At 37.2% G+C, this 16958-nt stretch overlaps 1 protein-coding gene across 6 annotated transcripts in view; it reads left to right on the forward strand.

Annotated features, from left to right (window-relative positions):
* SMARCA2 (SWI/SNF related BAF chromatin remodeling complex subunit ATPase 2) overlaps positions 1 to 16958 on the forward strand; it is a 123526-nt gene that overhangs the window by 24957 nt on the left and 81611 nt on the right. For 5 of the 6 annotated variants that reach the window (XM_074813739.1, XM_074813737.1, XM_074813738.1 and 2 more), the window contains 4 exons: positions 526 to 649; positions 11508 to 11837; positions 12705 to 12806; positions 15100 to 15349. In XM_074813739.1, the coding sequence (XP_074669840.1) occupies positions 526 to 649; positions 11508 to 11837; positions 12705 to 12806; positions 15100 to 15349 (806 nt within the window). Of the gene's footprint in view, positions 1 to 525; positions 650 to 1877; positions 1975 to 11507; positions 11838 to 12704; positions 12807 to 15099; positions 15350 to 16958 lie in introns of those variants that run through there. The other variant, XM_074813742.1, reaches the window with a different exon arrangement.

Raw genomic sequence — 16958 nt, forward strand, 5'->3', positions numbered from 1 at the left:
CAAGTATTTCAGTAGAACTTCGCTTCCTTGACTGCCTATCCCTGTTTTTGCCTGCAAAGAAGAGGTTACCTTCTGCAATGCCATCTTTGTTTTTGAAGAAGAACAGTGTTTGGGACATTCTGGTAGAGCAGCGACTGAAAGGGCAAAGTTTGGGCTAAAAATAACTTGAGCCAAGCCACAGGCTGTACTTTCACAAGTTGGTGTGTGTTACACTGCTTTGTAATATGAGGCCAATACTGTTCATGTGTATTTGGACAGTTTGCCTCCTTGGCATTGCCAAACAGTTCATAAGGAGAAGAAAAAAAGCAAAAAGGAAACAGAGGGGACAAGCAGTCTAATGGTGCTCTGTGCTTCCCCTAATGTCTGATTCGAGGGGTAAAGGTTCCCACTGTATTTATTTTGAATGACTGCTAAGAGAAGTTTGTATTCTTTATGTATTTGTTTAGATTTTTACTTAGAGTCCTTTGGATTTTTATAGTGGATTTATATGCTATCTCTATATAAATACTTATTTTGTTTTCACAGTCTATTGATGGCTTGCATGAAAAAGGAATGGTTGAAGATGTTCATTGTGGCTCCATGAAGAGTATGCGACCTCCTCACCCTGGAATGGGCCCACCTCAGAGTCCAATGGACCAGCATAGCCAAGGTTTATACATACTGTGCATGCTGTATAAATTTGGGTCCCCTTTGTTCCACAAAGAGTCAATAGTTCCATGAAACAGATTTCCAGTTGTTTCCTTTAAGCTTTGTTTAGAAAGGCTGAACTGATATCACAAGGCAAGGTGAATAACTGAATCCCTTTGCTTTATGGGGTGTCCATCAGTCATGTATTGAAAAAAAGCTAAGGTTCAGGTCTGTGACTGGGGCAAGTAATTGGACTAAGTCTATCACAGATTTCAGTTCATGTCTTTAAAAAAACCGCACCTAATTCTTCCCTGTCATGTGGCTATTGTAAATATAAATGCATTAGAATATGATTTATTTTAATCCTGAGGCGAAGTAATGATAAGAGAGAAGAACCCAAGCAAACCTGGAGAAACCCTCTTTAGTATCTATGATGTTTGGTCAAGGGCTGATCAAAGTTCTTTCTGAAATTTTTTATGCCAGAAAATAGAAACTCTTTTTACGACATTGCTACACGCCTACCATGTGTCCTTTAGTTTGCAACATAAGAGGACATGCATTCTGTAAGCAGCTCAGTATGTTGGGGATTTAACTGGTAACACCTGCTAATATTAATTAGTTAAGCAGATATGGTTTTATATATTGCATAATTAATTACGTTACAGCAACACCTGAAGAATCCCAGCTGCAAGCAGGGTCCTGGTTTGACACACTGTACAGATCTATTAAGAGATGGTCCCTGTTTGATGTATTTACATGTTTATTACATAGTATAAGAGAAATGCTGGAAGGAGAAAGCGGGTACAGATCAGCAAAATGACAGCCTGAACTGCTTTGTGACTTTTCAGTGGGCAGTGACTGAAACCCTAAGCTGTAATTTGTCAGCTGAATCCCTGTCTGGGACCTTGCGTATGAGAAAGTACTATTTTTCCATTACAGCTTTCAATATCAGTTAAGTAAAATAGAACTTACTTTGCAGGGACATGATCTCCATCAGTTAAAACTTTTCCACTGATTTCAGTGATCATCTGAGAACAAAATTTTACCAGACTTTGCATTCAGAGACATTCTTTGGCTTGTAATGAACTTGTTCCTTAAATGAGCAGAGTGTTTAGTCTGAAGATAGGTCCAACTGAAACATAACGTGCTTAAAATACAAGAGCGTAAGTTGCAAATCCTTCAAATACAAGTAGCTCTGAGTTGTTTTCTTCTTTCCTGTGCTGGCTGAGATCAGACTTCCAGGTTGTGTTGCTGTGCAAAAGGATGATTGTATTAGTAGCAGCTGTGGCACGCTAAAGACTACAGATCCCTGCTGTCTTTTGGGTGTGTGTCGGCAACTGTTGCAAGGTAAACAGAGAATACTGGAGTTCTAATGTAATCAGGCTTTTAAAAGAAATGGTTAAACCCCCCTCCCCCAATTCTAATTTATTAAATACTCTCCTTGATATTAATGAGTGTTTTAGCTTTCTTTGCCTCCATGTCTCCTTTTTTACTTCTTACACAATTATCTTTTCACAAAAAATGGTGATGGCACTTGAGGCTATTCTGATATGTGTTGGGGAAAGTCCTATCTGATAACCTTGCACTTTCTTCCCCTTAGTGTGCATATCCAAGATACAAAACCAGGTTTCTTAATAGCCTTTCAACCTATTGGGTACTTTCAGTCTGATTTACCATGAGATTAGAGTCCTGTGAAACGGTTGTGCTTCTGCAAGTTTTGTGGAAATAGACAATGTGCTAAAATACGGTGAGCTTACCCATGGCCACATTCATGGGGGGAGGACAGTATGAGTTCTCTGAGAATCCATGGAAAGATGCATGGTAAATCTTCTAATTGTGACAAAATCTTCAGTTGCGTTTGGTACTTTGTTAGAAACCAAGACTTACTGTAACATTGACTTTCTTGTAGATTCTTGGATGTCTGATGGTTGACGTTGCAGTTGTGTACAATTTTTAACAATATCTATGTCAAATAGAAATTACGCCTCATTAGTTCTAGGTCTGTTTTTTCCATGGCTTAGTGTTTGTTCAGGCCTCAAACTGAAGTAGACAAATATATGCGCTAATTAATGTTACTATTTTTGGATGTTTGGTGGAAAGTAGCTGAAAAAGTTCAAAACACTAGGAAATGGATGACGCTAAACTTCTGCCATTAGTTTGAAAGCGTAAGCAGAATGGCCGTATATCAGTTAAATGTCATCTACTCTAGCACTGGTTCTAGGTAAAATCAAAGAATGTTGTCTTTTAATTCCGTATGACCCTGTCTATAATTCAGTCCATTGAGAGTAGTTTTATGAAAGAATCATAGTATGGTTTTGGTTGGAAGGGACCTTAAAGATCATCTAGTTCCAACTCCCCTGCAATAAGCAGGGACTTTTTCAACTAGATGAGGTTGCTCAAAGCCTTGTCCAACCTGACCTTGAATGTTTCCAGGGATGGGGCATCTACAGTGTCTCAGGGCAACCTGTTCCAGTGTTTGATCAACCACGTTGTAAAAAATGTCTTTGTTGTATCTTGTCTGAATCTACCCTCTTTTAGTTTACGCCTTGCCCTACCACTACATGCCCTATTAAAAAGTCTCTCTCCATCTTTCCTCTAAGCCCCCCTTAAATATTGAAAGGCCACAATAAGATCTCCCCAGAGCCTTCTCTTCTCTAGGCTGAATGACCCCAACTCTCTGAGCCTGTCCTCATAGGGGAGGTGCTTCAGTCCCCTGATCATCTTCGTGGCCTCTTCTGTACCTGCTCGAGCAGGTCCATGTCCTTATGCTGGGGGCCCCAGAGCTGGACACAGCACTGCAGGTGGGGTCTCGTGAGAGTGGAGTAGAGGGGGAGAATTCCCTCCCTCGACCTGCTGGCCACACTTCTCTTGATACAGCCCAGGATATGGTTGTCTTTCTGGGCTGCGAGCACACATTGCTGGCTCACAGTCAGGTTTCCATCCACTGCTGCTCCTAAGTTCTTCTCCATAGACCTTCTCTCAATCCATTCATCTCCCAATCTGTACTGATCTTGGGGGTTGCCCCAACCCATGTGCAGAAACTTGCACTTGGCTTTGTTGAACCTGATGAGGTTCAAATGGGCCCACTTCTTGAGCTTGTTCAGATCTCTCTGAATGGCATAAAGTCAGCCTTGTCAAACAAATTTACTATTCTTTTTGTGAAGATAATAAGCTGAATTGATTTATTTAAGTGCAGACAGGTGTGGTACAGTACTTAGTGCAGTACAGTATTTGTACAGTCATCAGGAAAATGGATCCTGGCCCAAGTATGGGGTTTCTCTATGTATCATTAAAGCCAGTAGTAGTAATGATAGACATAACCTTGTCTGCCTGATAGTTATAAAAGGTGCTTGACTTGTTACTGTATGATTTTCTGATTTAAGAGAAAGATAACACTAAGTAAAATCAATATAACCTATATTAATTATATTAAGCTAGTTAAAACTAACTGTAAATGGAAGGTGATCATCCAATGGTGGATTTTTCTGGTTAAGTCTTGTAGGACTCTTGTTTTGGTTCAGTGCTGTTCAATGTATTTGTCAGTGATCTGGAAAAAAGTGTAAAATTGGCTCCAATAGAATTTGCAGATAGCACAGAGGTTTAGCAGTAAATAATGAAGTTGGTTAGAAAGGCTGATCAGGATGCTCAGTAGAATGTGCTTATTTCTCTAGCATTGATTTTTAGCACAGCCAACAGCATTGTATGTCTAGAAGCAAAGTGGTTTATTGTGTAGGTGATATGAGACTGTATCATACAAAGCAGAAAGGCTGAAAAGAGTCTTGGTTATTCTGGCAGACTTAAATGTGTATTGCCATATACAGTGTTTGCAGCCATGAGATGGAATGTACTACCTGCCTACAGAAGCAGAGGCATATTAATTGAGGAGTTGTATCACCTTTTTTAATGAATTAGCTGAAGGGTGTACTGTAGTATTGTATTCCATTCTAGTATCTACAGTCCAGAAAGATGTTGAGAAATGTTTAAGGTAGCATCAAATGTTTGAAGCATCTTTTGTATAAGGAGAGGCTGAGTGAGCTGCAACTGCATCACTTGAAAAAGAGAAGGCTTGGAAATACCTGATGGAACAGGGTGATGAAGAGGATGCCAGACTCTTTGCAGTGATTACCAGTGGCAGGAGACAGTTGACACAAATTGAAACACATGAAATTCCATTGGAACATAAGAAAATATGCTTTTACTGTAAATGTGGCTGAACAGTACAGTAGGTTGCCCAGAGAGGTTGTCTAGTTGCCATTCATGGAGATAGTCAAAACCCAACTGGACATGTTGCTGGGCAGCCTGACGTAGCTGACCCTGTTTGAGCAGGGAGTTGTACTAGATGATCTTGAGAAGTCCCTTCCAACCTTAACAATTCTGTGATTCTGTGAAATTGTGCCTTATTTAGAAGACAACTAAAGGAACGATTTGAAACTTGGAACACTTGTTTCTTTTTTTCTGGATAATGTTAAACTCCATTTTGTATTCTCTCTGAGAGAGAATTAAAAGATGACTTGATTAGTCTGCACATTCCTAGGTGGTAGAAAGGCTTGTAATAGATGGATCCTTTATCTTTTTTTTTAAAAAAATAAAGGTGCAGTGAATTTTGGTACCTGCAAATGTAAATTAGCTGAATTCAGACTGTATTAAATATCTGCATCTTACTTAATGAAGATAATTAACCTTTGGGACAAGGATTACCAAGGTATTTGTGGTAGGTTTTGTGTCACATGAAATTTAAGTCAACACTGGATGTCTTTCTCATCTGTTCCACAGACCAAAGGGAGATCTTTTAGAGGGTAAGAGTCTGTGGACTGTTCTAGACATGTTAGGTATACTGTTGTACCAGTAATGGTCCCTTACTGCCAGAAATTTGTGAAGCTGTAAACAGGCTTCAAGATTCTGAGAAGAACTGGTAAGACAGAGGAGGAAACAGTGTTTTTAATTATTTGAGAATGGGAAGATGGATAGTCTTCATAAAATGGTGCTGTTCTTAGACCTGTGAGTGGAACAGTTATGGTAAATGCATAGGCAGTAGTCCTGTATGCAGTTTACAGTTGGAACTGATTACAAAATAAGGTTCCATTTAAATGTTAAATGTTCCAATAGCAGTCTTTTTAGTAATTTTTTTAAAGAAGAAGATCTTGCAAAAGAGTGTCTCTAAATACAAAAGCAGGAATTTTTATAAGTGGTTATGGATGTGGGTTATAAATTAGAAGTAAATTGGTGAACTGCACGTGCAGTTGTAGATATAATTTATGTAAATCAAACGTGCAGTTGTGAATGAACGATCTTGAAATAAAGACCACTGAACTTACAAAGAGCAAGCTGTTACCGAATTTTCGAAGTAATAATTCTTACAATCTGTATTAAGAAATAATTCACTGACCCTTACTTTCATGAACAAATCAGAAACACTTGTAAGCTAAATCTGCAAGAACTTTGTCATTTTGCTCATAAATGCCTATTCGCTACCTGAATGCCAGTTACTGTTCTGAAATTTTTGCATTTTTTAAACTGAAAATAATTACTAAAATAGGGTATGCAACTTTATTATTTAGATTCTGGATTTTTTTTCTTGGTGCTCAGTGGGATGCTAGTCATGCAGAAAGAATCTGTTACTAGGTCAGACAGATTGTCACATTTTTATTGCAGTCATACTGCAACAGGATGGTTTTCAGAAGTCTGACATTAAGTTATGGGGAAAAATATTCTGAACTGGTATCTTTCTCCTCAACCGTTACTCCTTTCCCCTCTTGTTGCCAAATTGGAGAAAGGGTAACATTCCTGACTATTTCTGGTGACTGATTTTCTTTTCTTGAACTTACGCACAATGATGTCCCTAATTAGTCTTAATACCTTTCTTTTAATGCTTATAGGTTAAATGAAAGAAAAATCCATTTCTCCAACTTCATATTTAGCTGTTTAAATAGTAATCTTACTACACTTAACTGAGTTTGAATAGTGTTAGAAACTGCCTCCAGCTTCTGTGAATGAATGGTGCTGAAAAACCCAGTATTGATATTAGAAGTATGAAATTTACTGTAAATTGTTAAGCTGCTAAACAGAATTACCTAGAAAATTAAAATTATGTTTAGATTTGACTTGTAAGAAGAAAGAGGAGAAATTGCAAAGACAAACCAAATATTTGTATAAAAATAAAATATTTGCTATTAGAAAGAATTCATAAAAAGATATAAATGGCCTGAAAAAATTTATGTGTCTTTCTGGAATTTGAAATGCAGTTACTATGATACAGCAGTGAAATACAGACCAGTTTGAACAGTTTGGGTGTCTTTGCTTGCTATTTGCAAGTGGAAATATAAGCACTGCAGGGATTTAAGGCTCTGGGACTTGATCTGTATATATTTTTAATTATCATGCAGTATTTGTTGAACCTCTTATAAAGATACAGCAATTAAGTTTAACTTACACAATTCACTAGGTTATTGCAACTTCACAAACAATGTTCATTGTCCCTACTGTTCTTAAATTAGCTGCATGCGCTTTTCTGATTTTTTCAGCCTTTTAAAGGTGAGAAAATATCTGTCACCTTATCCATCTACCTGTCAACATAAGGCCTCTCAACAGTTTATTTCTACAGTTCTAGCTTTAAATGACTTGCTCACATGTGGCCTCTCTCTTAGTCGAGAGTTTCACAAGAACTGGTGTTAACCCTGGCCACACTACTGACAGGGAAATACTGTATTTTGCTTATCTTAAGAAAGTTAGTAGCCTTGGTCCAGCATGAACATATTTTCCACTGTGTTCCAAGATGTTATGCTTTCCTATTGTGTATTGTGGGCATGTACTTGATGCCTTATTTTTTTAAAAAAACTGACTTTAATTGGTGGTTGAAGTGATAGTTAACATAAATGAGTTACACAACTACATTTCTTCAATCGTATTTATATCTTCCTAATCCAAAAATTCACTTACAGTCACATTTTTGACTAAAAATATACCATTGCTCTCAATTTTAGCAGAAAGATTTGACTTACATGATCCTCAGACACTTACATTGTTTAAGTCTTCTTAATTTTTAGTGGGGGAGTCAGGACTTCTGTTGAATATTCCAGTGCTTGGACTGGTAAAACCTTGACTTCTTCTATCTAATACTTGTTACTAGGATTTAGAATTCATATGTGTTCCTCTGTTAATTATAGCATTAAAAGTGGTGAAAAAGGTCTCGCAATTTTTAGCTCTCTGGTTCTTCAGCTTTAAAACAGATGAGGAAGATGTTCTTTACTTCTGTTAACTAAAGAGAAATTAAAAGTAATTAGAGCAGAAACTTCTTATATAGTCTGTCCTCCAAAAATACTTGTGTTTGGTGAAGTGTTAGAACTAGGATTTCTTCCAGTGTCAATACTGTAAAGAATGTACATGGTTTATGATATGTTGTGATGTATTTGTCGAACAAGTTGATACCAAAGTGGGATGAAAAGAGTGTTACTAATTATGCATACAGTTAAGAAAGCAGTGCTTTTTAACTGCTGAAAACTTGTTCCAAAATGCACTCCTCTACGACCCATTGAAGGATTATGGAGAAAACAAAGCCAGACTCCTCAGAGGTGCATAGCAAAAACACAAAAAGTAATGGTCATGAGTTATGTAACTAAAATTTTGATGAGGCTTAAGGGAAAGAAAATTCCCTATGAGAGTGATTAAGAATCACCATCATTAGAGATTTTCAGAACTCACCTAGATTAGACTTGAAGAAACCTGGTAAAGCTTTGGAAACACCACAGCTTTAAATGATGGGTTGGGCTGTTTGGCCTCCCTTTCCTGGCGTTGGGTCTCTTCTGCTTTGTGCATTTTTCAGGACTAAAGGTTATCTGTTGTCCTTTGTCAGCACATAGAGCTCTTCTGTTGTGAGTGTTCTCCAACCTTATCAGTCAGTGCTTTTGCCATCTTCCATTCTGAAGGTTAAATTAAACAGAATGGTTTATGCAGAATAGAAAACAAAGTTTTCTGTGGAAAATCTAGAGGAAGGGGTACTTGACAGTTCAGCAACTAACACTTAATGAGCTAGGTATTTAAAAACCTGCTGAATACTTACTGTGAAAATTCATGTGTGCCACAGAAAAATGCATTTGAAGTGCTTCATAGCAGATGAAAGCATGTTTGCAAAGTTCAAAAAGGTGTCTGTCTTTGCCTATATATTAAACATTCCTATGGACTGTGTCTGTAATTTTTTTCTCTTTTATGACATGCTGGCTAAACTCAATCTTCATGAGTTTTCATGTGTCCTTATTTAGAGCCTATGTGTACATGCTCACCTGTATTAGAGTATGTGTAATAAGATAGGAAAAAAGCAAGTGGTATAGAGACTTTATTAGGACAAGCTTGTGACTGTGTGTATTGTCAAACTGCTAAATCTTCTGAAAGTTTTCAAACTTAAAAAGGAAAATTTCCATATAGCAACACAAAATCTAGGTTCTGTAAATGCCACATTTTAGAACCTTTACAGGAAGTTCAAAAGGCTTTTGTTCTTTCGTGAGATATTTTATTGTAATTTTGTTTTCATTCGTACTCTAGTCAAGCCTAGTTTCCTATTGACAAGAATTCTAATGCATAGGGCTTTGCGAGAGAGAGAAAGTATGAGTGATATATATCTAGAAAGCTCAAAAAATGCCTTCTCCTGTAAACTCCTCTCTGCAAAACATAGTCACAGACTTGCAGCTGGAACTGACAAGACTAAAACCAGGTGCTCGATATCTCACAGCTCAGTTTTAGATTTTTATAGTCCAGATGGATTTCAAGATCCTGGGTTTGAAATCTATCAGTGATTAAGGAACATATAACTTGGACAATGTAACTTGAGGGGGAGGGGAAGAAACCTTTCTTTGAAAGGCAGTTTTGAAAACAATACAAATTCAAAGTAGGTGCTATTTAAAATAAATTCTGAGATTTAGAAATCTAATAGTAATGGATGAACATTGCGATAAGCCCCATTTTATAGTGTAAAACAATAATGCAGTTGTATATTTTGGGTTTTGCTGCGGTATAGTGGTTGTTCTTTTAAAGCAGTGTTCTCAGCAAGAAGGATTTGTAGCTCCTTCTCTTTTCTTAAAAAAATAAAATGAGGCAAAAGTAAGTTAGTGGAAGAAGATGAATAAGTGGAGTAAACTTACGGTTATTTATCATTGCTTTTATCACCACCAAAATATATAAACAGTTTTTGTATTGACCAAGTAAATAACTTCAGTAGTTTTAACTTTTTAAGGTCTCTTTCTCCCTCACCTCAGTTCCCTATTTTTCTTTTGAACTGCTTAATTTTTCTTATTCTCCCAAGAGTCTTCTTCTTTTCCTGTCATCATCTTCTTTAGTTACAAGATTGAACTCAGTCTGTTTCTGTCATACCTGGTCTTTTCCCATCACAAAGCCATTTTTCACTAGTGTACTTCTGCATCATTTTCCTTTTTTTAGAAGAGCTGAAATCCTCTTGTCTTTGTCCTTTATCTCAGAGATTTACCACCTTTAATCTATTGTAGAATATTTTCATCTCCAGACCTCAGCACTGGTGGACTTTCAGCTCTTCAGCACTCTCATTTATCCATTTGTATAAGTTCTAGTCACTTATAGCTGCTGTCATCTCAGAAAACTTGAGATTACTTTGAGATTTTGCCTATGTTGTTCTTACTGAAGGGCCAATAAGAACAGCGAAGCTACAGAGAGGGCAAAATTACTTGCTTTTGTGATCTGGACTTTGTATATATGAAATTGATGTAGTTTCACTTTAAAGTATCAGGAAGAGTGGAGGAAGAGTAGATTTGCTGTCACAGAACCATAAACCATGGCATGAATTTTGGAGTTCACTGATCTGTGGCCTGCTAAAGAATATGGAAGTGAGCCAGAAGATTGCTTGATATTTTTTAAAGTTTTCTTAGGCTTTTCAAATTGGTAAGAGCATTATTTGTGCTCCACAATACAGGAGAGAAGTGAGTAAATATCATTACCTCTTTTTCACTCTTGGTGGACATCTTTAAAATCAAGCTGTCTGTTGTGTACTACCTGAAGGATTGCTCTTTGTATTTTTACTCTGACATGATACATGTTCTTGGAAATCTCACCAGAAATCTATGCCATGTCTTTTCATGGATGCATTGTGAAGCTCAAGGAAATATGTATTAAGTGTAATTAAAATTCAATCTTAAAACCACTGCATTCGCAAGTGCTATAATAAGATACAAGCACTGTTTGCTTCAGAGCTGTGTTTGCTCTCCTGGAACTTTACAGAGTAATGCAGTCTTCAGCAGCTTCTTCAGAAGGTGATTTTTGCACTTGCAGTTAATGTTCCAAGTTCTTGAGCAAGCAGATGGTAAAAGGTATTGAACGTTTGTCTAGCTCAAACCTTTAATCTCTATAAATTAAAGAGCAGTTTTATAGAAATTGAATACCATCTGTTTCTATTTCTGTATGTTGTTGAGTTTTGGCAAAGAGGGCTTATATCAGTGAACGGGTATTCCTTGATGTGTGTGCATCAAAAGAAAATTATAATATTAAGCTGTAAAATAGACAGTCTTCACTGCATGTATTCCACAATGGAATATTTGTCCAGCATTCTAGTGAAATAGTACCACATCCTAATGCTTTTATATTGTATTTCATGTTTTAGTTTGTCTTACTCCAAATACGAGGCTAATTGTTATTTTTAGGAATTATTGGACTATATAATCATAGTTCTTCTCAAAGAATAGCTCATGACACTATCTTGATGTCCCTGGGAACTTCAGATTGAAATTTTGTTCTTGCAGAAAATACTACAGCTATCTTGACTTGAGAGAAACATTTTTTATATTCTATGTACTGTTAAAGAAATTGATGGAATTTAGATTTGACTAACCAGAGAGGTAAGTTTGTGATCCTCTTACTTGTTCTAGGTTATATGTCTCCACACCCATCTCCACTAGGAGCACCAGAGCATGTGTCCAGTCCGATGTCTGGAGGAGGTCCAACTCCACCCCAGATGACTCCCAGCCAGCCAGGACCCATTATACCAGGAGACCCACAAGTTATGAATCAACCTAACAGAGGTCCTTCCCCTTTCAGCCCCGTACAGCTGCATCAGCTGCGGGCTCAGATTCTAGCATACAAAATGTTAGCTAGAGGTCAGCCTTTACCAGAAAATCTCCAGCTTGCTGTTCAGGGCAAGAGGACCCTGCCTGGCATTCAACAGCAGCAGCCTCCCAGTGCCTTCAACAGACAGTCTGGTAAGTGAATCTAGGCCTTGTGTCATTGTGCAGGTAATTCTTGAAATTCTACGTGTGGAAAATTAAGAAATGGGTGCTGTGCAGTGCTATAATTTGGGACTGTATTCTGGCATCTGTGTGAACAGCAGCCTTTGGTTTTAAGCTTGAGCAAGTGCATAAAACACCACTATTGTTAATAGGATATTGTTAAAACTGAAATAAAAGTGATTTCACTGTGCATTACTGTCTGCCCTGATTATGCTTGATTTTTTTTGGAATGTTAATCATACTACTCATTGCAATTTTACTGTTTTTCTTACACTGAATTTTCAGTCTCCTGTTGCTATGCAGAAAAGTAGATTAAAAAATCTGGAGCAAGTTGACTCATTATTTAGGTTGTTGAAAGTAAAACAAACCATGTATTATGTGCTGTCAAGTGAAAAACATAAGGAAATGTTCTTATTTTTTTCTCCTAATGATAATAGATGTTACAGTGCAGTAAGCAAGCACATTTTGGTCCCAAGAAAACTGTGTTACATTAAACGCCCTGCACCTGTTTGTTTCTGTACACTTCTATTACTGAGTTTGCATTAGAAATCGAGGGTTAAGATGATACTATTTTCTTTCTAATAATGATTCTAATAATTTCACTGGTCACTTCATTTCTGTGGATATGGCTTTGCTACCAAGTAAGGTTTTTTTAGGAGACATGATTTTAATATGCTTCATTATATATATTTTTTCACAATAAGATCTACTTAAATCCATATTTAATGAAGAAAAACACTACTTGCCTGAATAGACTAGCATGCTAGAAAGCAGAATGATTTTTGAAAACTTGGAAATGCTTTGTTTCTTAATAAGTGTCTTTCCTCTCTCAAATTACAGGTATTGGGTTACATACAATGACTGGTGCTGCAACTGGACCAGGGCCTGCTCCAGGGATGCCTGGACATACAGCTGCCCTTACCTCTAAAACTTGGACTGAAGGTATAGTGGAGTATAATGCTCATTTTTTGTCATGTACACAGTGTAGATAGAGTTTGGGGAAAAGATGCAGGGAGAAAAAGAAGGAAGGTAAAAAGACATGCAGAAAAATAGTGTAACCTTTACTATGCCTAGGACTTGAATCAAGGAGAGTCTAACCATTTATTAATCCATGAATGACTCTACCACGTGAAATTACTGCAGTTGTTAGGCAGCCTGAACATAAAGCACCTTTTTACTATCAGAATGAAATATATAAGCTGTCTGAGGGACAGCCATAAAATCTGCTTAATAAGTTATGTTCTGAGCATGCTTAATTGCAGCAAGCTTGTCTTTCAACTATAGTCTTTGCTACTGTGAACAGAAGTTTTCAAACCATGGTAGAACTACATTGCCTTTTTTTTTTATTTGGATTGCTTTGAAAGTTCAGTGTAGCTTTTGAGATCTAATGAACAGTGTAATTTTTTTTCCCCTGCGTGATAATCAGGTTTTGAACCAAATCATTCAGATTTGGGTTTACAAGATGATTTTATTGTTTGAAAGTAGAGTGAAAGAAGTATTGTATTGAAAAGAATTAGAAATCCTTAGTAATGTATTTTGTTTAAAGTTTTGGGGTTTTTTTTGGAGAGATTTAAAAATAAATACAATATTGCAGGATTGCGAATAACATGTGCTTCTCATACAGTAGAAGCGTTCTGTTCTGTTGCTGCTTGTGGGTAAATCTGGGGACAGTGATGACTCCATGATAGCTGATATCATAAAAATTCTGTGTCATTAGTCAGCTACTTAGAAGAACATAAAAAAAAATTAAGTATCAGTATGTAATCAGATGTAGAATTGCTTTTCTTGGAATACTACCAATGAATACTTACAATTTGAGTGGGTTAATAAAGAGAGGGAAAAGTGCTTCTTGAGAGGTTATATCTATGAGTTTACCAGGCATGGTGCCTTCTAGCTCAAATGCCTTCCAGCTCAAATGCTACCAAAAAATTCTGGCAGGTATACAGAATTGCTAGATGGATGGTTTTATCTAAAAAATACAGTATGTCATAATAATATGTTTTTCCTGTTTAACTATAGGCTGCTTATTGCTTGTCTTTTTTCATTGCTGTTTTTTTAATAAGAAAAAATTCGTTTGCCCTTGCTGTGTCTGTTTGGAGGTTTTATTTGATGTGTTTTTACAGATTGTGCTTATTTCTTTAAATTTATTTTTCATTCATTACACAATTGTTAGTGGTAGTGTTTGTTTTAAAGTTCAATTTGAATGATTCACTGAAAGCTGAGTCTACACAGAGGCTTTTGGTGGGCTTGCTTTCTTTCCTTAATTTTTATAAGCTGAAATGTAGTGTTGCTAAATACAAAATCTACAGCTTGTGCTCAAGTTCCTTTTCTGGAGTTTGATGCAGATGTGTGAACCACAGACAGATGGTGATCTCTGAAGGAATCTTTTTATCTAAATATCAGGATGTTGGGTTTGAATTAAGGTTGATTACAAGATTTAAGGTGTACTTTGTAATTGTTTTTCCTAGCATTAAATTACTGTGACTCCTCAGACAATTAAGTGACATCTTTATGGTTGCAATTTAAATTGTCAGTGACTTTTTTTGAACATCTGAATGCATGGGTGAGTTGTCATAATAAGCATACTGAAATCTATGACCCTTAGCGTCTATAAATGGCAGGTACTATTTTCATGTTAACTGAGGTGTTAATTTTCAAGACTATTAGAATGCTGTAAGATAAAACAGTAATTGAATTCCTGGTATTTGAAATACTTAAATACAACTAATAGGCAATCATAACAAAACAAAAGCTATTTATATATGACAAGTACTTTCTGAGTACAGTTACAGAAATTTTAATGTGGCTATCTAATTCTAATAGAGCTCTAAAAGCAGATCTGCTTGTGCTTGTTGTCAGGTTGTAATTATAGATGTCTTCTAAGTGGTGCGAGAGTAGTGAATAAGAGGCAGAATTAGGGCCTAGACTCGCACAGAATCACTTCTACAGCTGTTTTAGTTCTTCTAATGCTAGAATTAAAAGTCAGCAGGAACAGGAAAAGAAATGGCATTCATCATAATGTTTTAGGTGTTTTGTTTTTCTTTGGACCACTTCCTGCAATGTATGGTATACTTGCATTTTAGTATATTTTGTAAATAAGGAGTGTATCTCAGTGGGCTTTATGTGGTGATTTTGAATGTTTACCTTAGCTTCATGTTCTGTCTCCAGAAACTGCCTTGATTTTGTTACTGCGTTCCATATTTCATGTTATGAGAAAGTACTGTTTATGATTCAGGCCAAGCCCCAGATATGAGTGTCTCCAATGCGCAGCAAAAGCTTCCTGCACCCCCCCCCAGTGGGAGGCCTTCTCCTGCCCCCGCTGCTGCCCAGCCTGCTGCCGCCATGCCTGGGCCTTCTGTACCACAGCCACCACCAGGACAGCCTTCACCCATTGTTCAGCTGCAGCAAAAGCAGAATCGCATCAGCCCTATCCAGAAGCCACAAGGACTGGATCCTGTTGAAATACTCCAAGAACGTGAATATAGGTAAAAGCAAATAACAAGATTCAATTGCATATGTAGGTTATTTTTTATACTTTCTCAACTGAAACTCCTTGCAGTCAACTACTGCAGTGACAATAGTATATGCTGAGCTTCCAGAGGGAGAATGTGTCAAAGAGAAGTGTGGAAATGCCAAACCAAACAATGATTTAATTCTACCCCAAGTTACGAACTAGTAAAGCATACTGGCAGAATCAGTGCAAACCAGGTAAGTTGAAAACAGGCTCAAGGACTCTGCTGGGTTTGTGTATTACTTGGATGCTGCAAACACTGCACATTAGGAAATCAAAATTCTTGGTAGTCTACAGAGAACCAATTCAGTGCAGGAATTTTTCAGAATTATAAGTGAAAGGGAAGTTAGAAGAGAACAGTGGGGGTCAAAAGGCTGATGAGTTAGTGGCCGCAGCAAAACCAAATTTTATTAGTGATGATGGGATTGGCTGGACTACCAAAGACTAGACAGAGTATTAAGGAGATCACAGGCAGGATTAAAAAAAAAAAAACGTTACCAGAAAGCATGATCTTTAAAAGTTGTCTCCTGAGTGCCCTAATTAGATGGTGAATTATATTCTTTTTACAAAGTATAGAGGATGACATTTCTTGGGGAGTTAGAAAGAGACTTCTCTCTTCCCATCAAGGCTGTTCAGCAATTGACCTTGAGAATCTGCCAGTCAGAAGGATCTTGACCTGCACCTAAAGTATGTTCCTGATCATTATCAGTCAGAGGAAAGAAACTGCACTTAGCATATTTGCTTGTTTTGGACTGATGATGCATCTTGCAGTTAACTACAACAATGAGATTGTAGGGAAAGGTAGCCAGAAGAGATGGTGATCTCCCTGAAGACTGGTTTAATGACTTTTGCTTTACGAAGGTAAAAACCCATGAAGTGTTTTAGGATGTGGTGCCATGTGCAGAATCCAGGCCATTATCCCAGAAAAGCTCTTATTTTTTGCATAAGATAATGCTTAAGTAATTTATTGCCATGTTGTGTGTGGCCATTCTGTCAGTCTTACCCTTTTTACCTTAGAACTGAATGGCCGTAACTGTTTCAGCATGAGCAATCACTGTTTCCTAACATGCTTTTCAGAAAGCTTGTACAAAACACAGGTTTCACAGTTGCTCTGAATGAAAAATTGTAGCACTAATCCCAGCCAAGAGTGATGTGGCCAGTATAATGTAACCTTTTCTGCATCTGTTAACCAGAAATGGATACTCCTTCCAGCCCTACTCCATGGCACTATTTGTGCCAAGCTGTTATGTTTTAGTGTGCATAAATGGAGGAAAGAGGGGAGTGACATAAGCTAGCAGTGTTGCATTTGCTAATGTTGAGAACTAGTTGCAGATACAGCATATTCATTAGGTTCTAAATACCCTGATCTTCTTGGCAGAGTAAGTGAGGTGGAAGTTTGCTAGGGATTCTGCAGCAGAAGAGTTTTATTTTTGTATTTTTTATGGTAGCACATAGGTAATGATCCTTTTGATGTTGAACACTGCTGGAATTTGGTTTTGCTTTGCATACCAGAATGCTTAGAACTTCTGGAAGTCTTTATTTAAAACTGTGTAAGTAATATCAGACAAAGCTTTGAAAAAAAC

Source organism: Strix aluco, chromosome Z (genome assembly GCF_031877795.1).
Source record: "Strix aluco isolate bStrAlu1 chromosome Z, bStrAlu1.hap1, whole genome shotgun sequence".
Taxonomy (NCBI): domain Eukaryota; kingdom Metazoa; phylum Chordata; class Aves; order Strigiformes; family Strigidae; genus Strix; species Strix aluco.